Source organism: Saimiri boliviensis (genome assembly GCF_048565385.1).
Source record: "Saimiri boliviensis isolate mSaiBol1 chromosome 19 unlocalized genomic scaffold, mSaiBol1.pri SUPER_19_unloc_3, whole genome shotgun sequence".
Taxonomy (NCBI): domain Eukaryota; kingdom Metazoa; phylum Chordata; class Mammalia; order Primates; family Cebidae; genus Saimiri; species Saimiri boliviensis.
Genome location: NW_027412504.1, coordinates 103839 through 127239, shown reverse-complemented (window position 1 = coordinate 127239; position 23401 = coordinate 103839). Strand labels below are relative to the sequence as shown.

At 40.5% G+C, this 23401-nt stretch overlaps 1 protein-coding gene, 1 long non-coding RNA gene and 1 pseudogene across 4 annotated transcripts in view; 2 read left to right on the top strand and 1 right to left on the bottom strand.

Annotated features, from left to right (window-relative positions):
- LOC141583326 (uncharacterized) overlaps positions 1-18632 on the top strand; it is a 42745-nt gene extending 24113 nt beyond the window's left edge. The window contains exon 8 of one of the 3 annotated variants that reach the window (XR_012515997.1): positions 18078-18632. This is a non-coding gene — a long non-coding RNA (uncharacterized LOC141583326). Of the gene's footprint in view, positions 1-8859; positions 10719-16826; positions 17308-18077 lie in introns of those variants that run through there. The other 2 variants (XR_012515996.1, XR_012515994.1) reach the window with 2 other exon arrangements.
- On the bottom strand, positions 1960-10765 carry LOC141583325 (tripartite motif-containing protein 43-like). Its single transcript, XM_074392557.1, has 7 exons — positions 10712-10765; positions 8334-8748; positions 7650-7745; positions 5309-5539; positions 4293-4315; positions 3665-3762; positions 1960-2563 (listed from the first exon to the last, which is right to left on the bottom strand). Exons 2-7 carry the CDS (start codon positions 8742-8744, stop codon positions 2070-2072), a joined length of 1353 nt encoding a protein of 450 aa, XP_074248658.1. The 5' UTR covers positions 8745-8748; positions 10712-10765; the 3' UTR covers positions 1960-2069.
- Positions 18633-18642: 10 nt separating the features above from the next.
- On the top strand, positions 18643-19596 carry LOC141583309 (uncharacterized; annotated as a pseudogene).
- The last annotated feature ends 3805 nt before the right edge of the window (positions 19597-23401 follow it).

The window sequence follows — 23401 nt, the reverse complement described above, 5'->3', positions numbered from 1 at the left end:
GGTGAGAGGCCTGTGACAGGACACAGCCTATCTCCTTCACAGCAGAATGTTAATAGGCATTAGATTTTAATAAACAGAGAACATATCTCTGAGTCAGCATCAAACATTTCTACAGTCCAGAAGAAGGAATAGCCACAGCACCTAACCTCACCTTCCCTTGTGAGTATGGGAGTCACAGGGCAGTGAGAATGGAACAGCGTTTATCTGAGGTTAAAGCCAATGCTTCTCTCTCTTTAGTCCACACTTACAGTAAGGTCCATTGGATGCCGTGGCTACAAGTTTCTGAACTTCTGGCTTTTGAAGGAAAGACTTTCTCACCCTCTGTGCTGAAGGTATTCTATGTATTATGAAATCTGGTTAGTGGCTCTTACCATCAAGAAATCTTGAAAAGTACAAGGCACTCAGAAGGCCTACATTAATAGTTTCCAGCCACTTAGAGACATCAGAGGGGTTCCTGCCAAGGGTGCACTGACCTTTTTCATCTCACTGTCCTAGAGTTAGTGGGTCTGTCTCTGGTCATCTTGAAGGAGATGGATCATCCTTCACTCCCTCTACTTCAGTATCTTGTGCATCTTCCTCAATGGTTTTGCCATGTTGTTTTCATAATGATTGTCCAGTTGATACTAAATCTTGAAAAAAAATTGCAAAAGAATCTTTAATTCTTTTTTGGTCTCAATTGTCAATTGCCCTTTTACACGAATCTGGGGCAGATCTAAAGGGCTTCTTAGAGCTCATGTTTTATAGGACCACAGTCTCTGGATGTAGATCCTCAATGTCCACTTCTTAAAGATACATTCCATCCCACATTCTCTTCCTATGATGTAACTTCAAGACTGCTACTGTTGAATGTTCTAGTCCCTTTACTTTGTGTAGTGTTGTGACTATAGCTGATGTTTTACTCTAGCATAATAACACTTCTCCTGACTCTGTGGGAATCTTCACTGTGGAACGGTAACTACCATGCTGTGAGCAAGCCCAAGTGGCTACGTGAAGAGGCCCTTTGAATATATTCGAGGTAACAGCCCCAACTGAGGAACCCCAGACATCAGTCAGGATCATCTGCTAGACTGGGAGTGGAACATCTGTTGCCATTATTTAATTGGTGATCATGAAAATGACCATGTGGTAGGTAGACAGACTCAGTTGACTCACTAGAATCTGGGTTTTTATCAGAACTGGGTTTTGCTCGTTTTGTCTTGTTTTCTTTTTTCCTGACACTAATGTGTTCCCACTGTAACGTGAGGTGATGATGATGTCTCAGGTCTAGGTTATCAGTGAGAATTCACAATCTGTGTGAATTTTAAGTATAAACACATTTTAAAGCAGACAGTCTGCTCCTCTGTCTATTTTCCCCTGGGTGATGCTGTTTGCTTTTTTAAACAGCTACAGAAGTCAATGTGGGTTAAACCTTTTGGGTTCTAGCTCAGGCATTGCTGGCAAGTTCTCAGAGAAGCAAGGCTCCTCAGGCTGCACCATTTGGCCCATGTCTGCAGATGGCTGTTCTATCTAGGTTTTTGTAAGTTCACTCTGATGTTCACACAGTGATAAAAATCACTTAATAATGCATTTCTCAGAATGTGTTTTTGTCACCATAGGACACATGCCTGTTAAATCCTCATTTTTGCCCAAAGATTCAGTGACAATTTAGGTGTAAAATAAATGTTCCCCCTAAAGTGATGAGGTGCAGACTTTATTGTATCAATAGGAGGGAGCTCCCACACTTGCAAATGCATTGTACAAAATCCTGTCTGTCCATGGTGTGCAAATTATGTTCCTGCCTGAGATCATTCAGCTGGAATCACACACCCACATATTTCCAGAATTCCATCCAATAAATTCACAAAGCAGTTGAAAATCACAATATACACTTTAGGTAATGGGCCATTAGAGATTATTTTAATTGTAGAAAAGCATACAAAACTATTTTGCATTTTACATATTTTTTATTTAACTGTAATAAAGTGACACTAAAACAGAAAAAAAGCCCGAACAGTATGATTCCTTTGCTTGAACAGTGAAGGACTCCCTTGTACATGCAGTTCCCAAACAGTCAGCTTTCTTTATCTTAATCATCTGTGGCCAGTGTAAAAGACAGGCCTGACAGGGAAATTTAAGGAGCCATCCGGGTAACGCCATATGAGGGAATTCTTGGCTACATTCAAAAAACTCAGATTTCCATTTTCAAAATCCAGAAACACACCAACCCGGCCCAGAGGTTTCTCTACATAGTGAGGAAGCATTGGAAAGCTGGTCAAGAGACGGAAATGATGATTCACCTTCACACATAAAAGAAGAAATATGTCCACAGATGTAATCATGGTGCCATTATTCCTTATCTGGGAGTCCTTACAGACACCTAGAGCCCAGTCCCAAGAGTCGTCCACATCCAGCTCCCAATAGTGTTTCCCAGAGGAGAAGCCCTGGGCTCCCCATGCAGCAAAATAGTCAGGTCTGTCAGAATTCACAGATCCACCTTCCCGTTCAGGTCTACACATCCAACTTCTCACATCCTCAAACAGGCTGATATTGTGATTGCTTACTTCATAATTGAAGGAAATTTCCACTGTAGAAAAAAGAGAATGTTCCAGCGAAAAGCAGCTTCTACATTCTTAGGTTCAGATAAGAAAGAGACTCTCACTAGAAACCACAGGTCAAGATTAAAAGGCAACTTTTGTCTGGAAAAATGTTGGAATCAGAGGGTGTTAGGATACCTGCATAAGTACATGGCTAAACTACAAGGACCACAATTTCTATAAACTCAAAAATATAAGGGGAGGATTGTCATGCCTAAGTCTAGTCAGCTACTTCTTATAACAACGGAAAAACTGGAAGCTCTTGCACTGCATCCAAGTCCATGGCAATAAAATATATGTGCATTTCCTCTTCCCTGTCAGGGACGAGCAGGAGGCTGGGGACAGGAGACGAGGTGGGGAGCCATTCTTACACCTAAATAAATTATCACTTTGCCAGAAATATGATCTGCCACTTAAGTAAGCAAATTCATACTTAAAGAGAAAATCTGAATCCATCTTCTGGAAAGTGCAGATTCCTTGCAGGAATTATCTGACTTTCATGCTGGATTTCAGCACAGACTTCTTTTATCTGCCTGATTGATCATGATCTGTCCTGGAGTTCTATCTAAGGCCTCATCAACCACCAAATCACTTTCCTATTGTTTGCAGATTCTCAGATTTGCATTGTTATTTAAGTTACTCATGGGTGTTTTGGTTGATTAAAATGCACATGATTAAAATTACAAATGCTATGAAACTTCACCTGAAGTTTACTTAAAAAAAAAACACTGTCACCAAATCACAATCATTAACAGCACTTAATTTGAAGTTGAAATGTCCTGAATTAACTCAGTTCTGTATACCTCATGTAATACTTGTATACATGAAATTTTGTCAGAGAATGTTTCTAAGTCCTAAGGAGCCATTCTGCATGTTTTATGTTTTTCTAAGTAATATGTTATATGGCTGATTCTTATTACATTTTACCAGCTTTTAGTTTAGTCTCTTTGATGATAGTGAAACTATAAATATAAAGACTTATTCACAAACTAGTTTCTTCCAGATGAAATATCATTACACTAGGAAAACTGCCCATAGAAACCATACTTGAAGACTTTACATATTGATCCCAGCAAGACAGCGACACTCACCTCGGAAGCGGTTGAGCCTGTGCACCAGTCCAGTGATGGGCCCTGCAGTTAACTCTGGATTCACAGGCTGGGGCATGTGCAGCAGCACGGACTCGCTCCTGCAAAGAAGCAGGTGCAGTTGGTTAACCTTTCTGGTGTCTGTGTTTAAGAAAAGATTCCAACAGGAAATCCTTCATTCAAACCCACTTCTGATATTGTCATGTAACTCCACAATCCTAGGATGGGTTTATGGCTCTCTTAGGGAATCTTTCTAAGGATTTGCTCCATTTCTAACCTACTACCACTGAAAGATAATTGCCTCTCTCTCTATCTGCCACCAAATAGTTTGTTTCTAATTATGATTCTGAATCTTAAAATTAGGCAACTATATCCTAGTAACTTCTGCACTGAACTCTTCAAAACATTACCCCCTGAGTCACTTGGGAAAGTAAGAAAAGATTAAAATCTGATACAGGGCATAAGAAAACATATTCAACATAACACACGAACACCTGAGTACACACACATACACACACAATCACACTGACACATTATGTTAACAAATTATGTTTTCACTTTGTTGAAAACAGCTTGATGTTTTTCATAGCACACCTTGTGCTTCGGCCTGCAATGATGACCAAAAACATACCTTGCCATGATGTCTCCCAAATCCTGTAAAGAGAGAGAGAAAAAAGATACTTCTTTAGAAAGTTGTTATTCTGGCTGGGTGTAGTGGCTCATATCTGTATTTCCAATGCTTTGGGAGGCCAAGGTGAATGGATCACCTGAGGACAGGAGATCCTGACTAGCCTGGCCAACATGGCAAAACCTCATCTCTGATAAAAATACAAAAAAAGTAACTGGGTGTCATGGTGCATGCCTATAGTCCCAGCTACTGGGGAGGGTGTGGCAGGAGAATTGCTTGAACACAGGAGGTAGAGGTTGCAGTGAGTTGAGATTAGGCCACTGCACTCAGACTGGGTGACAGAACAACACTCTGTCTCAAAAGAAGGAAGCAAATGAACACACAAGTTGTTAGATTCTACCTGTCTAGTCTTTAGGTTTTGAAAACTTTCGAAGTACTACGTACTATCACTGCAGGTCTTTTAAAATGTATTGTCATTTCTCACATTAATACCAGTAAGACCAATTGACAGAATCTGTTTCTGATAAATTCAGGACCCTGGATCTGAGTGAGAGAGAAAGGTTGAGTAGTGACTGTGCATTGCTGCAGCTGTCTACAATGTGGTCTTTTTCAGGGCTAGTTCCTGAGGGGTAATGTGGCTCAAGTCAAGGGCATTTCAAACCTAGGACTGCCCAAAAAAAGGAAGAAGGAAATGTTAGTTTCTTCATAATTTCTATGTATCATCCAACATAGATAAAAATATTATTTTCACATGAATGTTTTCTCTTCCAGAGTTTTAATGAAATGAACTGGAGAAGAAAGCTTGAGGTGGAAAATGTTCTGTGGAAATCTATCTGCACAGCTCCCTAAAGCTTTGTTTCTATGATTAGGTTAGGAGTTGTAGTTTATCTCTATAACTAGGTGGGAATGTCTATCACCATCAATGCAGGAGATGAAGTATGTCTTTGGTACCCAATGAAAAGCAAAGATGTAAATGTCAGCTAATATGGAGTGTCTCAAGGGACATCCTCAGTTCTTACCTGGAGCAGCTCCACATCTGGTTTATGACACATTTCCATTAGTTCCCGATACATTTCTTTCAAGTGCTTCTTCTTTTGATGCATGTTGATGCAACTTCTCTGGAGTTGTGGAAATATCTCTTCGTGTTCCTTGCCCAGTCTCTCTAAATGTTGTTTTTCTTCCTTATGGAGAACTGGATGCACCTTCATATACTCAACCCTGATCATCTGTGCACGAAGAAGGGCATAGGCCTGGAGAGACATGGATTTTGTAGGTTACATACCCAGGTCGACTTCCACCTCACAGAACCCACTAATTCATCCTGACCTTTCCTTCGTTTAATTTTCATTCTTTACAAACACTAGGATAAGTTAAAAAGATCTTCCTTAGGGGAGACCAGGATGGTTGAAAGGAAGCTTCTCTGGAGTGCAGCTCCCACTGAGTGAGACACAGAACCAGAGCGATATCCACAGTCCACCCATCTGACAAAGGGCTAATACCCAGAATCTACAAAGAACTAAAACAGATTTACAGGAAAAAAAACCAACAAACCCATCCAACAGTGGGCAAAGGATATGAACAGATACATTTCAAAAGAAGATATATGTGAGGCCAAGAAACATGAAAAATGCTCATCATCACTGGGCATTAGAGAAATGCAAACCAAAACCACATTGAGATACCACCTCACATCAGTTAGAATGGCGATCATTAAAAAATCAGGAGACAACAGATGCTGGAGAGGATGTGGAGAAATAGGAATGCTTTTACACTGTTGATGGGAGTGTAAATTAGTTCAACCATTGTGGAAGACAGTGTGGCAATTCCTCAAGGATCTAGAAATAGAAATTCCACTTGACCCAGCAATCTCATTACTCGGTGTATACCTAAAGGACTAGAAATCATTCTATTATAAAGACACATGCACACATGTGTTCATTGCAGCCCTGTGTACAATAGCAAAGACCTGAAACCAACCCAAATGCCCATTGATGATAGAATGGACAAAGAAAATGTAGCACATATACACCATGGAATACTATGCAGCTATAAAAAATGATGAGTTTGTGTCCTTTGTTGGGACATGGATGAACCTGGAAACCATCATTCTCAAAAAACTGACACAAGAACAGAAAATCAAACACCACATGTTCTCACTCATAGGTGGATGTTGAACAATGAGAACATGTGGACACAGAGATGGGAGCATCACACACTGAGGTCCATTGTGGGTGCTGAGGGGAATAGTGGGAGGGAAGGTAGGAGGGATAACGTGGGGAGAAATGTCAGTTATAGGTGATGGGGGGATGGGGGCAACAAACCACCTTGCCATGAATGTACCTATGCAACAATCTTCCATGACCTGCACATGTACCACAGAACCTAAAAAAAGACCTTCCTTCAAAATGTTTATAATTCATCAATTCTTGAACACCTGCATAAAAGCCCTTTAGATTTAAATGTTTAAATATATGTCCTCTCAAATCTGAAATACCACTAGAAAACAAGTAAAATTTATCATTGATTGTTAAATCATCATCAACAATATATATATTTGTTACTCAATTAGTCTGTAGTCTCAAATCTTTGTACTTCACAGCCTAAATAGTCATTCTTAGTAAATGTTGTCAGTATATTCTAATCAGGGTCAGAAGCCGTCACACAAAAAAGATCTCAATAAACACTGTAGCCCCCATCTCTGAAACTGACCACCTCTGCTCTGTCTCCTCCCTTCTTCTGTCTAAAGCTACAGTCTCGCCTCACCATTCTAAGAACATGAATCCCCATTCCATTGTGTTTCTCCTCCCAATATTGACAAACTGTTCTCTCACTCCCCTCGTCATTTTTGTTTCTTCTCCTCAGCTTTTCATCATGTTACATTTTCTCCTACTCAAACAGGCATCATGGTCTGGGTCCTTTGCTATCAGATTTCACTAGCACAGGCATAGTTCTTAAATTACTGTTTCCACCCACTTTTTTCCCTAGGAGCAACATCATATTTACCGCTAAATGCCTTTATTTCTCATTTATGTATTATTTAATCCGTATTACATAATTCATCTCATACAGAAACCTCTGCCTGAAATACTGATTAATTTTAAGCACATACTGGCCTCTCAGAATTTACATATATATATATATATTTATACATGTAAATATACATATATATATTTACTTATCTGAAAAACATTTCCAGAACACCTGAAAATTGTTATGCTGAACAGTCAGGTTGTTTTCCAGGCTATAAATAAACATATGACAAAATCTGGCATATGAGAATTTCAACTCAAGTGGCTAATATAAATGTTCTCGGCATGCCTGTCTCAAACATGTCCTGAAGACACATGATCTCATACTTACACTCCAGAGCATGCTTGTTTTTTCCTCCTCACTTAGATTTCTCTGATTTTCTTGAATTTTTTCCCATAAAATCCTCATTTGCTTTAAGAGCTTCTCCTGCAAAAGAATTATGAGGGTGAGCAACAGAAAATCAAATACCATAGATTCCATACTCTGAGTGAGATACGCAGGCAAGGGTTAAAATGTATGAACAGACTAGAGAGAGGAAAATAAACCAAGTTTTTTCACTGCTCATCCTCGGTATTTTCAAATCTGAGGTTTCAGATGTATAACAGTTTAGGGAACTGGTGAGTGAAGATTTCTTGTAACCTAGGTAATGATCAGTGAAACACCCTTCCACTATGCTGGCCGCCTGCTTTTGTCATTTGTCCAGTAAGATTAAATACATTTCCAAAATGTATTTTCTTTGTTCTTGTAGTTTTGGTAGCTTTTCGATGCCTTTAGTGTTATACTGTAGAGTCAAAGTAATAGTGACATTCACTTAATCACCCTCTTTTTGGGTGCAGGCTTTGTGAAGGCAGGTATAGTTGCATATTGAATTCAAAATTTCATCATTGGTACCTCCAAAAGCACCTGGCACTCAGTAAAGGATGGAGTGATCACCACAATGGTTCTCATCTCCCTTCTCATCTCTTTAACTCCTCCACCCTCCAGCCTGCAGGTGATCCCAGCACTGTGTCTTACCCGGTGTTCTTCAGCTGCCCCTTCAATGGGACAGTGTTTGTGAGCCCCGTGCTCCTGAGAGTTAGAGCACAGTGAGCAGAGCAGACTCTTGTCCGTGGCACAGAACATCTTCTTTGTTTCCCTATGGATCCCACATAGTTGTGTCTCAGAGCTCAGGAATTGCCAGACACTGGCTTTCCTGGCAATCGTCACTAAATTCTTCAGAAAAATGTTAGTTTTGAAATCCTTTTGGTGTGATGGTTCCCTGCACGCAGGGCAGTTGGCAGGACTTTGGGCTTCTTCCCAGGAAAGGCAGAGGCAGGGTCTACAGAAGCTGTGCCCACAGCCTATGGTGACAGGGTCTACCAGGTAGTTCAGGCAGATGACACAGGTGAGTTCCTTCTGGAAGGCCTGTGGGAAGTCTGAGTCCATTTTCCTGAGGGAAGAAAACCACAAGAATTTAATCTTCTGCCCTGGAGAGACAAAGATCCAAGCAAAGTTTCAATCAGGTTGTGATTAAATAACATCTTTTTTTTTTTTTTTCTAGAGAATTGGCTTTCATTTGCAATGACCGAGATAGGACAAATAGAAAACTGAGGCACTAAGAGCCATCAACCTCTGTAGAAAAATGTGATTGTTCTCCAATCAACGCACAACCAGCTTTCCAAACCCAACTCTTTTGCACAGAAGAATGTCAGTTTTTTGAGATGTTAGTGTCCACCAAGTTGCTTGGGCTTCTAGGATTTAATCAAGCTATCAACTCATGGGGTAGTTACACTCTAAATTGCCAGGGACTGGTTTGGAGAGGGGATGCTAACTAAGCTCTTCTACTCTCATCGTTTGATTTAACTGTAACAAGGATCCCTCAGAGTTGTCCAGAGGGCCCCTGCTTGAAAATAAAGCAGAGGTCATTCTTTGTCCAAAATCAGGCAAAGCTAGCCTTTACACTCCAAGGCAAAACAAACCAAGGTAAAGGTACTTCTCCAAGATAGAACAAACAATCATTTTTTAGGCTGCTGTGTTCATTCAATCAACAAAAACTTTGTGGCATGTTTACTATTCCTGGACTGTCTGTTAGTTTGGGGATATATTGATAAAATATAGAAGGGTATACAGAGGATAGAAATGTTTTCTAAGCCCTTTGGAAGCATTGTCATTACTCTTTCACACAGTCAGAAAAATGGTATCATGCAGTAATAAAAGGCACTAGACAGTAAGGTGGTGTTTTAAATGGAAGGGGTGGGGGAAGAAAACGTAGGCCAGGCAAGGTAGCTCAAACTTGTAATCCTACCATTTTGGGAGACCAAGTCAGGCAGATTTTTTGAGCTCAGTTCTAGACTGGGCGACATGATGGCAAAGTGTCTAGATCAGCCTGTCTCTAAAAACACACACACACAGCCGGGCCTGGTGGTTTATGCCTGTAATCCAAGCACTTTGGAGGCCAAGGCAGGTGGATCACTTGAGGTCGGGAGTTCAAGACCAGCCTGACCAACATGGTGAAACCCCATCTTTAAACACACACACACACACACACACACACACACACACACACACACACTATATAGATTATATATGTAAAGCCCAACATGGTGGTCCATGCCTGTAGTCCCATCTACTTTGGGGGATGAGGCTGAAGAATTGCTTGAGGTATTAAGTAGAGCCAGTAGTGAGGATTATTTCCACCACTGCACTCTAGGCTGTGTGTCCCTGTCTAAAACAAAGAAAGAGACAAAGAAAGGAAAAATCTAAAATCCTGGTTTCTACACAGTATAAATACAGAAACCCTCTATTTCTGATATTTCTGCATAGTTGCCCGTGAGACTTTCCTACATGGATAGCCATTTCTGGCTTTCTTCCACAGAGGAACTGAGGTTTCTGAAGACACTTTTACCGTGTTTTAGAAAAAAATGTTTGCCCAAATCATTCAAAGCACTCTACCTATGTACAGGCATACATTGCAACATAGGCACATTTTCCCTAGTAGAGTAGAATATAACACATTTTTACACATAGATTACAACACTCCTAACCCATTTACAGAGTCTTCAGAGATTAAAGAATTACTAGATATTTGGAAACTACTGCAAAATGATTATAATCTATAAAACAACTAAAAAATACGTTAAGTAAAAAATTAATCATAACATTAATTTGAGGATCATGCAGCAAGACAGATGACAAAAATGTTTAATTTGTAAATAGGTTAAATGGAGCTTGTAAACCTATGGGTTATGTTTAAAATAATTAAAAAAAAAGAAATGGAGCTGTTTTTAAAACTCAGAAAATGACATCATTTCATCTAAAAAAAAACATCTAAGTTTGCAGATAAAGTCCCCAAATTTTGTTTGTTTTGGTTTGTAACCTAATAGCAGCTCCTACTCTGGAAAGTGTACACTTACCTCAGAAATAGATCTACGTTCTCACCAAAGCTTGCTGTCCAAAAAGATGAAGTCAGCTCAGGGATCAGGGTCTCACGGCGCAGTGGCGGTAGCTGTTGGAAGTCTCCAAGGCCAGTTGCAAAGCCACTCTGTGGGTGCTGGAGAAGCATGAGCTTGGCTCCTGCGGTGTCCTTTTATACGTCTCTGAAGACCACACCCCTTTCCTCTAATTGGATTTCAGAGGGCGTAGGTGGGTGTTAACACAGTTGATTAAGTTTCTTCAAAACAAAAGGTTTTTTTTTTTTTTTTTTTTCTTAATGACGTTTCGCGGTGTCGCCCAGGCTGGAGTGCCGCGAAGCTATCGCAGTTCACTGAAACCTCCGCCTCTGAAGTTCAAGCAATTCTCCTGCCTCAGCCTCCCAAGTAGCTGGGATTACAGGTGCCCGCTGCCAGGCCTGGCTAAATTTTTTTTTGCATTTTTAGTAGGAGGGGGTTTCACTATGTTGGCTAGATTTATCTGGAATTCCTGACCTCAAGTGATCTGCCTGCCTTGGACTACAAAAGTGCTGGAATTGCAGCCTGAGCCACAGCCCCCAGCTATTCACTTTTATGGTAATGTAAGAATTTAATCTAAGGCTACTCCTGGCCTCCCGACTCCAGAAGGAATATTTCTCCTTCTCCTTGTGCTACAGATGAAGCCTTCCAAGGGCCTCTCAGCAGCCGTGGGACATACGATTCCCTCCTATATTACCTGGCTCTGCTCATCCCAGCTCAAGGGTTATAGGGAGAAAGTCTAGAAAGCTCTAACCAGGTGCAGTGGCAGGCACCTGTAGTCCCAGCTACTATGGAGGCTGAGGCGGAAGAATCGCTTGTGCCTGGGAGGCGGAGGTCGCAGGGAGCCGAGATCATGCCACTGCAATGATATAGTGAGATTCTGTCTCCAAAACACATAAATCAATAAATAAATATAAAAAAATTGATGATTAGGAATACAATATACTAAGATATTTGTGACAAAATATAAAGTAAGCAGAAAGCATATAAAATTGTAAATAGAATTTGATTACTTTAACAAATATAGAAAAAATTAAAGGGATTTAATCAATTAGTATAATAATTGTGTTATCTTTAGGGAAATATTGGGAGAATTGTTTCCTTATTGTTTATAATTCTTTCCAATTTTTTTTTTTTTTTTGTGGGTAAGAAGTCAATAACGAGAATAACACTTTCAGTAGATTTCAAACACGGTGTATTCCATGAAGCTGATTTTCTAACTTGAAAAGAAAAATGATGTTTTCCCTCCTTCACAAAATGCCTCATCATTAGAAACATGGTTTGTTTAGGACACATAGCTTTTTCTTCCTTATTTCTATATTTGTTTCATTTTCTCCAAATAATAGTAAAGATCCAGTCTGTGTCTCTATTTGATGTTTACAATTCCTGAAACAACTGAGCAGTGCATTGCACATAATAATTTCTCACTAAGTAAATTAAGCTAAATGTTGAATTTCCATCCAAACCTTTGAAACCAAAGGAAGAACTGTGTCTTCATCCTTCTTTTCTTGTATCATTTCTTTCCCCTGTAACAAAGGATACAGCGTGTTAACACAAGATACAGAGAAAGAGAATTTGTGTGTGTGTGTGTGTGTGTGTGTGTGTGTTTATATGTGTACATGCTTTACATATGGTAACCACATCAATTTTTGTATTTGTAGCAATGCCTTGTAATTTTGATTCAGAAGCTCATAGCATTTTATTAAAATTATGTTTCATTTGATTGTCTCATCTGTTTATGGGAGCTGCTAACAGGGATTCTGTGTTTCATTTACCATATACTATTACAAAATGTGAGTTCATGATACTAAATTCATAAATATTGAACATAGCCAAAATTCAAATTATGGGGGTTTTAGTTATTTATATTTTTCCTTTGTCAACAGGGTACAACTGAATTAACAATATGGACCTCCTATTTCATTCTAAAACTAGTACTGATTTAGGCAAGTTACTTAACTCCTGATCTTTTTTTTATCTCAGCTACGAAATGGGGCTTCTGCCCTGCCCAACTTGGAGAATTGCTCTGAAGATTAAAAATCACATATTGTGTAAATATTCAATACAATAATTGGCTCATAGAAAATGATCAGCCAGTTGTAAATGCTAACTGTTAGTAAAACTAAATTACAAAATGAAAGTGCTAAATTAATGAATAACATAATTAATCCTTTCTTAATGGAATGATTGCTTCTCATTGGTTAATTAAGTTGTGACGGAATTGGTATGTTGAATTCAGTGACTCAGAGTTCATCTACTCAGGGCATGTTGACACACTTTCAGTTATGCTGAATCACTCTTATGGCAATAGCAACCCCATCACTCCTTTTGGAATGTGAGTTCTGTGAAAGTGTTTAAATCACAGCAGACAGCCAAATATTGTAGAAAGACTGAAATAAATGCTATGTTGCGTGTTCCTAACAGGTTTAGCTTTAAAAATAAGAATATTATTAGTTAACATTTGGTAAATACTTACAATTTGTCAGGCATCTTACTAAACATTAGTAGGTTATCTTATTTTAATATTGATATTACTTATGTGAGTAGATTACTAGGACACCTAGGTGAAGAAAGTCTTGTCAGTATTTGCATATCTGGGGTTATCAGTTATTTATTATTCTGGCATAAATAATAATCACTATCATTTTTCCCATTGGCATATGCAGCTGTTTCTGTGCTTTTAAAAGCCTCAGCACAATAGTATTTCGTAAGACTTAAAAATATGGTACCTATGTATGCTATCGTTCTTAATTTGCCTATAATAGGATGTTAAAATACACATTTAATGCTTGAAAAATAGTGACTTGAATTGTACAGGTCTACTTAAGCACATTATTTATTAAAAATAAATACAGTCAGCCCTTTCTATCTGTATATTTTGCATCAGCAAGTAAGGGTGGATAGAAAATACAGTATTATTCACTGTAATCCCAGGTACTTAGGAAATCGAGAAAGGAGGATTGCTTGAGCCCAGGAGTTTGAGGCTGTAGTGAGGTGTGAGCAAGCCTCTGCAATCCAGCCTGGTGAGAGATCTGTCTCTTAAGAAAACAGAATACAATACAGTATTGAAAGCAAGGAACCACATATGTGAATGGCCAACATTTTACTTTTAAAGATGGTGAGCTATAACTTGCCAAATTATTTTTTTGTTTTCAAACTTATATTTTTAAATATTAGTATTGCATACAGAAAATGATTTTGCTAAAAATATCACAAAGTAGAAAAGACACAAATCCAGTAAAAAGGCTCTAAAGTGAGTGACTTTATTTCTGTGGAACAAATCTCAACAGTTATTTTTCATTTAGCTTTGTTATGTTACAACTTTCATCACAGAATGATACTCAGGACATGAGCCTGAATCTGAGAAGCTCAGATGTAGCTAATAAAAAACTAACAAAAAATATAAGGTAAGAGAATTATGAATGTGTTTCTAAAAACAACAAAAAAAATAAAGCAGAACTGATACATTCCATTTGGACTCTTAGACATGATTTTTGGAATTATTTTCTGTTTTATATTATTGCCTACTTCACTGTCTTAACAATGTGAAGATCAGGATGTCAAAGGGCATGAAGCATGTGGTGAGAGTTATATTATGCTAGTTAGCCCAAGGGGACTAGATGTGGCTTCAGATTCCACATACTCAGCTACATTTCCTCACTGAGGCACGGGAAGGTGATCTAGAACATCTTATCTGGCTCTGTGAATGCTGTACTTAAATTATTCTGAAAATCACTCAAAAAGATGAAATATTAAATAATTTTCACTACCATCTGGATTATTATACTGATATATCAATTTGATTTGTTGAGTGGTTTGTTCACCGTCAGCCTGTTAATTCCACAGAAGAGGGACAACTTTTTATATATGCATGTCTTTTCTGCAGGACTTGAGTATGCACAAATTTCGATATTTATCCAAGTCCTGGACCCAATCCCCATAGATGACTGATTAAAATCAGTTTTGTTCTGAAATTTTATTTTGTGTATGGAAATACATTTTCATGAAACTAAAACTATATTCGTTTTATTTTGCTTTCCAATATTTTTGAGAATGATTAATGATCACCTGATGTTTCTGTAATGAGCATTTATTGATCTTTAGGGTTACCAGATAGACTTTTTTATAGGTAGGAAAAGAAAAAATGACTCCCTCTTACAATATCAATTTTCCTCTTTTTTGTCCTGTGGAAAAATATCATAGTTGATTTCTTGCAAGCCATTAGAACATTTCAAAATATATGTAGTAAATGATAAATATAATATATTCTCATGCAACGTAATATAATTTTTGCATATGTTTATTTTCAGTATCTTTCTGTTTCTTATTTTAAAAGAATATATGTTTATTTTAGAAAATGTAAAGATCAAGAAAGCCACGGCAGAAATTAAACATCTCCCTAGTTCCATCAGAAAAATCATAAAAGGATTATATTCTTATGTGTATAATTCTGGCCCCTTTCCTATTTTAAATATATTTTTGTTTATGTATACACAAAACCCAGTAAATCTTTCTATATGTAATGTATATAATAAACATATATATGTATTTTTTCTATGTTTGGTATTTAGAGGTGCTTTTCCTCCTACATCTTGACTATCACAATTTTTTCTACCAAACATTGACCATCTCCAGGTTGATCTTATATGTATCGCAGAAGGGGTTAGGTCATTGGACAGCCAGAAATGACTCTGTCTTTCTGTCCAGGGATTATCAAAGAGTTGGGCTCAGGAATAAGAGGATGTTTTAGAAAGTTTGATTGGCTGGGCAATGGCAGCATATTTTTAACTTACCCATTGCCCCGCTTATTTTGTTGTTGTTCTTAAGCTACAGGTTCTCACACTGTCTCCCAAGCTGGAGGTCAGTGGTGGAATCTTAGCTCACTGCAGCCTCAAACACCTGTGCTCAATCAATCTTCCCACCTCAGGCTCCAAAATCACTAGGACTAGTCACGTGCCACAATGCTCAGCTAACATTTGTACTTTTATTTGTCCAGATAGGGTGTCCCTATGTTGCCCAAGATGGTCTCCAACTCCTGGCCTCAAGCAGTCCTCCCACCTCAGCCTCCCAAATTTATGAGATTAAAAGCATGAGCCACTGCTCTGGAGCTTATTTATTTACGTCAGTGTTTGTTCTTCTCTTCCCGGTCTATTGCATGAACTATCTTAGCTCCTACTGTAAAATATTCTTCTGCCGTGGTCATGTGAAACATTAAAAAATTGTTTCTGATGATTCTTCATGTTTTATGTCACATATTCTAACATGATAGTGTGACTTTTTAAAAAAGAACAAAAAAATAAAATTTTGGCTAATCACAAACAAGACTTTAATGATCACTGTTGTGCTATAACTTATCATAATGCATTAAAAAATCAGGACTTATTTGTAATGTGCCTTGAGACAGATACTTCAGTCACTTGATTTCTCAGACCTCAGTTTTCTTCTCTGTGAAATACTAATACAAACTGTGTGTAATTTATTTTGAAGAATTTGGAAAATTGTAACTAAATACTCTTATCAAGAATGATTGCTGTGTTTTCTATATTGTTACTGTTGTAGCACTGAACCACTTACCACTTTAAGTTTTTGCTCAAAGTGAAAATATAATTAATTAATATGTATTTCATAGACTATCATATTTTTTTTTTTTTGAGACAATCTCTCTCTATAGGTCAGGCTGGAGTTCAGTGGCATAATCAGCTCACTGCAACCTCTGCCTGCCGGGTTCAAGCAATTCTCCCTCCTCCTGAGTAGCTGGGTCTACAGGCATGCGCCACCATGCCTGGCTAACTTTTTGTAATTTTAGTAGTCGGAGTTTCATCATGCTTTCCAGGCTAGTCTCGCACCCCTGACCTTGTGATCAGCCCACCTCTGGCTACCAAGCGGCTGGGATTACAGGCTTGTACTACCTTCCCTGGCCAGACTAGTCTTTAGAGATGATTGAATGTGGAAGTTCAGTTGACAAGTGACTTGTTCAAATTGTTAAATTAGAAATATTCAATGTTAAAATGGTAGCATGCTCTTGTGTTTCTCTTCTGTAACATTTAGGCAACTAATAAAGACCATACTGTTTTATCAACAGGCATGTCATCCATGCTCCAAGCAGCCACAGCAAGTATTCAAGGGAGTCATTTTCAGGAATTTCTGATGCTCTGCTTGATATTGAAACCAAAGTGGATCTTTGCAAAACTAAGGGAGAAGTGAAGAGAAAGACTGCTGTTGCAGCCTTCACAGTGCAGGCAGCTGCAGAGGCTTTGAAAGAAGCAGCCTGAGAGGGTTCTTTAGAGAATCCATAGAGATTTTTGTGGTATATCATTCAGAAAGACTTATGATGGGTATATTGGTGAAGTTTAAAGGAGTATATTAGAAATAAAGCTAGACATTATATACAGTCATGTGAGTGTTCATATATTTATCTGTGTATATATTGTTCTTTTATTTCCTTGTTATGGACTAAAAATAAAAAAATAATAATTAGGCAAGGTTATTCTGAAATGGAAGAATCAAACTCAGTAAAACATCCAAGGGGAATGGGTAAATATGGTAAAACCCTCATCTGGCATTATCAGGGAATCAAGTCTAATCTGTTTATGTCACTTCACACATAGGAAAGCATCAGTGTGTCCTAGAGCGCACTGGGGAACATGCACAACTGCTCCAAGGTGGAGGCCTCACGCCCTGCCTGGCCCCCCAGGGCTCAGAGGATCACTAGCTCAGCACATGGTTGAGAAACTAATTAAATTACACTTTTAGTAAATGTAATCACTGTATAGCATAGGAAATAATTTTTTATTAAAAGTATTTTATATAAAACACTATCATATAACACACAAGGTAGAGAAAAATAGTAATGAAGTGAACATTTGTGAACCTACTAGCTATATTAAGAAAATAATATTTTCAATATCTTTGGGTCCCCTATGTATTCACGACAGTTGTGCTTTTTCACTTTCTTGAATTGTTATGTTTATTTCCTGTTATTCTTTATGATTTTATCATACATGGCTATATTATTTACATGTTTTATGTTTTTGTTTTATGTAGTTTACTATTTTTTATAAATGCAATCATGCCATGTATATTTTTATGGTACTTGATTTTTTTCCACAGGTTTTTAAGTGTTCAGATAGATAGATAGCATTTATTCAAATGAAAATAAGATTCATGGACCATCAAGACAAAGAAAATACATAATAATGTGGATAAGGAAAGTTAATATAAAGAATGATTAATTATAATAGAATTTGAGCAATGAAATATTGTCTAGTAAAGTGTAAGGAGAAGTCTAAATCATATGTGATGAGCACATATAAGGAATTGCCATTGTTTCCAGGGTGAAGTCTGAGAAGCCAGTGAAGAGACCCCTCACATCTTGCCCTCACTGAATGTTGAAAGTTGCTGTGGTGCTGCGCATGAAAAACTTTTGGTCAGTCCGAAAAGTATCACTTGCTCAGAGGGAAGAACCTGGTACCTGGTACCCAGAAGTGCCCGGATGTGGCTGGGCGGTGTCCGAAGGCTGCGAGCAGGTGCTCACAGGCAGAAAGCTCATGCAGCGCCTGCCAAGCCCAGATGATGTGGAAATGGCCCTGGAGATGTATAAGCTGTCTCTGGAGACTGAACGACTTGAGAAAGAGAGAGACAAATCGGTGAACACCCATCAGAAATTTTCTGAAAAAGAGGAAGCAAAGGACTTATTTTTTCCTTTAAGTCAATACACAGAATCTTCATTCATCAACTCTACTCTTCGTTAAGCACAATCACTCTAAAAAGTGTCTGGGCTAGAACTTTATTACTGCGAGAGAAAATGTGTAGTTATTGGTAATCCAGCCTTTTGTGGCTCATACGTCTACTTTCCTGGACTTGAAGTACTGGGGGTGGGTGGCACAGAGTAGGCCGAGGCGTCGCCACAGCCCAGACGGGGCTTCTGCCACTGCTGCTCCGTGGAGATCGTCCCACGCCTGCCGGATTGTATCTGCCCAAGACGCGAGTCTGGTTTCATCGAGGAGCTTCCAGAAGAGACCAGGGGCACAGAGGATGGTTCTGCCCCCTCCGCAGCCCTCACGGACTGGAACCGCTGGAACCGGCTGCCTTTGGAGAACGTGGACCAGGACCTCAGGACCGCAGGGCCGCAGACAGTTCGCTCTCGGCATCGCTGACGGCGGCGTCGAGACCCCCACGCTCCCTCCGGGGGCTCAGGCTGACGACGGCAGGGACCCCGAGCGCCGGGGGGAGCGAGAGCCCGAGTCCCGGCACCCGCCCCCGGGGCCCCGCGCCGCCTCCCCCCGCGGCGGGCCACCGGCCGACACGAAGGCGCCCCCACGCTGGAGGGGGTCGCCCGGCGCCGACGGACATCGCGCCCGCCGCCGTCCCCGGCCCGGGTCCCTGGGGAGCTCCGCCCTCCGACCCCGCGGCCCGCGGCCCGGACGCCGTCCTCACGCGGCCGCTCAATCCGTCTGAGAACGCGGCCCCCACCGGCGGACGGAGAAGACCCAGGCCCTGCCCGCCGCCCCGGCCCCGAGGGGCACCGGGCTCCGGGCGGGAGCGCCCGTGTGCGAGGACGACCGTGCGCCGGGCCGGCGCGGGCGGCGGCTGCCCTGCACCCCCGGGTCCGCGAGGCCGCGGGGTGCCCTGGCGGGAGCAGGGGGTGCCCGCCCGCGCGCCCGCCCCGACCTGCCCCTTCTCCCGCCCTCGCCGCTGTCCCCGCCAAGCACGGCGGCTGCCCCGGCTGCCGGAAAAGCCTCACGGGACAGAACTCGGCCACGAACGCCCCGGGCCTGGCGGGGCTGAGCGTCTCCGCGTCCTCCTCCGCCTCCGGCTCGCCCGGCAACGAGAACGCCGCAAGGAGCCCCTGAGCCCGCGTCTGCCGGCACCCACCCCGGTCCGCACCCACCCCCGCCCGGGGGACCCGAGGCTCCGGGGAAAGTGCGGGGCCTCTGCCCCCCACCCCCGGCCGGCGCCACGTGGCCCTCGCAGACCGTGTGCCCCGGCGGCGCCGCTCCTGGCTGGTCGGCACCGCAGGCCCGGCCTGTACCGGGGCGAGACCCGAGCCCGGCCCACGGGCCCCCTGGCTGGGGAAGGCAGGCGCCATACGGCCCCTGCCGGGGCACCGCGGCCTCCCTGGCCTCGCTGTCTGACCGCACCTTCTAAGCGTTCAGTGGCGGAAAGGTTTTCATAATTTTAAATTATTACTGCTTTGAAATACATGGACGTTTTCGCTCCCATGCTGGCCATGCGTGAGCTGTGGCAAGATGGGGCCCCGCTGCTCCGCCAGGGCTGCGAGCACCGCCAGGACAGGCCGTGTGGGCCCCCCCAGCCTCCGCCTCGGCTGCCTCCACAACCCAGAGTTTGGGGGCTCGGGACCATGAGGATGACCAGCAAAATTCAAGAACAAAACTGCTACAGCAGACTTTTTTAAAGGAAAAAAATATGTGTATCTTGAAAGTTATTTAAAATACACCGCTTACAAAGGAAAAAAAAAAAAAAAAAAAAAAAAAACTTGGTTTCAATCCACACTTCAGGACTCCCTGGAAACTTGCCTTCTGGGCCACTTGTAAAGCTGTTTAGGTAGAAATGTCATCTCTGAGGTGCTCCACTGCAAATTTGAAAAAAGGCCAGTATCAGAAGAAGCTCTTGGCTGCTGAGGTCTCCTGGTCACCATGAACTTGAAGAAGTGAGTGCTATAGCAGCAGCCTTAACTACAGAATCTGGGAACTGGTGTACCCCTGCATACCATCTGGGCCAGATACCGGAGATGTCATTTCCAAAGCAGATTGGAAGCACGTTTTTGGAATTCTCTCCAATGTCTTCTACTCAAAAAGACTGACATCTTAACACTTGACTATATATATATATATATATATATATATATATATATATATATATATATTTAAAGGGTCTAGATCTATTTATGTAAAAAATCAAGAGCGAGTTTGTAGTGGATAACCCAAGTTTGGATAACTGGTGCATAATAAATTTATTCATTTTTTGCTGTTGTACATTGGATTTATTTTTGTATTTTGGTTCTGTGAGCATGTCTGCTCATGCAAATAATCAAGAGATTCTCTTTCCTGACAGCATCTTCCGATAGGTGGAATATCTGGGTTATAAAATTTGTGGATTGTCAATTCTACTGAGCAATGCCACTTACTGTTTTAAAGTGATTTCATTTATATTTCTACTAACAGGGTAATCATATTACATAAAAATAATAGAAGTATGGTTGATTGTGGCAAGTTAAAGAAATATAAATAACTCACTCTTATTAAAATCCAAGGGGCGCAGTGGCTCACGCCTGTAATCCCAGCACTTTGGGAGGCCGAGGTGGGTAGATCATGAGGTCAAGAGATTGAGACCATCGTGGTCAACATGATGAAACCCCGTCTCTACTAAAAATACAAAAAATTAGCTGGGCATGGTGGCGCGTGCCTGTAATCCCAGCTACTCAGGAGGCTGAGGCAGGAGAATTGCCTGAACCCAGGAAGCGGAGGTTGCGGTGAGCCAAGATCGCACCATTGCACTCCAGCCTGGGTAAGGAGCGAAACTCTGCCTCAAAAAATAAATAAATAAAATAAAATCCAAGGGATTTGAGGGAAGAACAATTTATACATTGAGCATCAAATACTTCAAATAAGTTTTGGAAGACATCCAGAGGAGTGTAACTACTTTCTCGTAGTTTATCAAAATCCCGTAATAAGGTTAAGCAGGTAGGAAGATAGGCACATTTGTATTTCAGAAAGCATTCGGGCCTAGATGAAATAGAAGGGCTTCAACCCAGCAAGAGAACAGAACAAATGTGTGTGTGTGTGTGTGTGTGTGTGTGTGTGTGAAAAACAGTCTGACTCTGTCGCCCAGACTAGAGTCAGTGGCACAACCCCAGCTCAGTGCAACCTCTGTCATCTGGGCTCAGGCAATCATCCAATTTAAGACTCCCAAGTAGGTGAGATTACAGGTGTGCACCATCATGCCTGTCTAATTTGTGTGTGTGTGTGTGTGTGTGTATGTGTGTGTTTTGTGGAGATGGAGTTTCACCAGGTTGCCCAGGCTGGTCTTGAACTTCTCGGCTTGACTAGTCTATCTATCCAGGCCTCCCAAAGTGCTGGAATTATAGGCATGAGCCACTATTCCAGGTCCTAAAATCTTTTCTCATGGCAACTGCTGTCATGTAAACTTTACCCTCAGAAAAGATAAGACTACCCTCATCTGTTGGATTTCAGTTTAGGTGTTACTTCTCTTAGGAAGACTTTCAGGATGACTGTCCCTTCCTTTGTATCACCTACTAGACCATGAGCTCCTTAAGGATTGAGTTTTCATTTTTTAAATTTTTTAAAAAATTTAATTTTCAGGACTCATGTGCAGAACATGTAGGTTTGTTACTATTTTGGCTCCAATCCCTACCAATATGGAGAGTCCATAGTAGACACTCATTTTGTGAGTAACCAGAGAAGTGCACACACGAGATCCTCTGAGACATTCTGGGCTTTGAACAGACGAGCTACACTGCATTGTAGGAATTGCACAATGCCTTTGTTATGGGGTTTGGCTGAGCATGCCAACAGACTTTTTTGTGATGTCATTGATAGAGAGTTGGACAGTGTTATAGATGTGGGACAAGGTGAATATTATTATTCTATAAAATGCACCAAAACCTGCACAATACTTGAAAGCTGTGTAAACTTCCAATCAATTCTGCCAGCATGCAAGAAGCATTTCCCGCAAAATATTGTATGCAGTTCTGAGGCTTAGGAACATACTTTGGCAACATATTTAATATCACTGAGAGAAAAACAGTTTTCAGAGACAGACTGCCTGTGTTCAAACCCTACTTAATTTGAATATAACTATTCAAATTATTAAAGTTTCCTGTTCTTACATTTATTAATCTTTAAATGAGTATGAAATGTTATTTATCTCATGGGGTTGCTGTAAGAATTAAGTAAGCTAGTACTTAGAACAGCTTGTAGCATATAATTTGTAATTAATAAATGTCTGATGTTTTCATTTGAATGACAGTATATTTTAGTTAGGTAATGAAATACTGCTTTTTCTCTCTTACCTATTCTGCGTGATGACACAGTTGTAGTATAATAGATGGTAACTTTTTCAGCCTCTAGCACTAAAGTTTGCAATTATTGCTCATTCTTTTTTATGCATCTCATAAGTGCTCATTGTTTATTTCTGTCTAATTCAGGGCATTCTACACAACACAGCATTGAATTTTTCCTGAAAAGTGAGAGTAGTAGAAAGCCTTTCTTCTCTACACTTAGGTAGATAATATACAACATTTTAAGAAGTGTTTGAAGCAGTTTTCAAAAAACAACATTTATGGAAGACTCTGCATATATGTATCTATGATTACCTTTTCTAACTTTTTTGGATCTATCTTTTGAAGCATAATGCTGATCAAATGACACCTCAGAAAACATACTAATTTGCAATGCCATGGATTGATTAAAAAGACAGCCACTGCATCTTTTACTAGGACATGCTTTTATAAGGTTTATAATTGTTTTAATGTCTGTTAATATGTAAATGGTGACTTTTATTTAGATTTTTACTTTTTCAGTTTCTAGCAAGGTTTGTTAATTTTTAGTTTATAGAAATGACCGAAATCCGCAAACTTTAGATAATCTGTTAATACAAGTATGTGTAAACATTGGT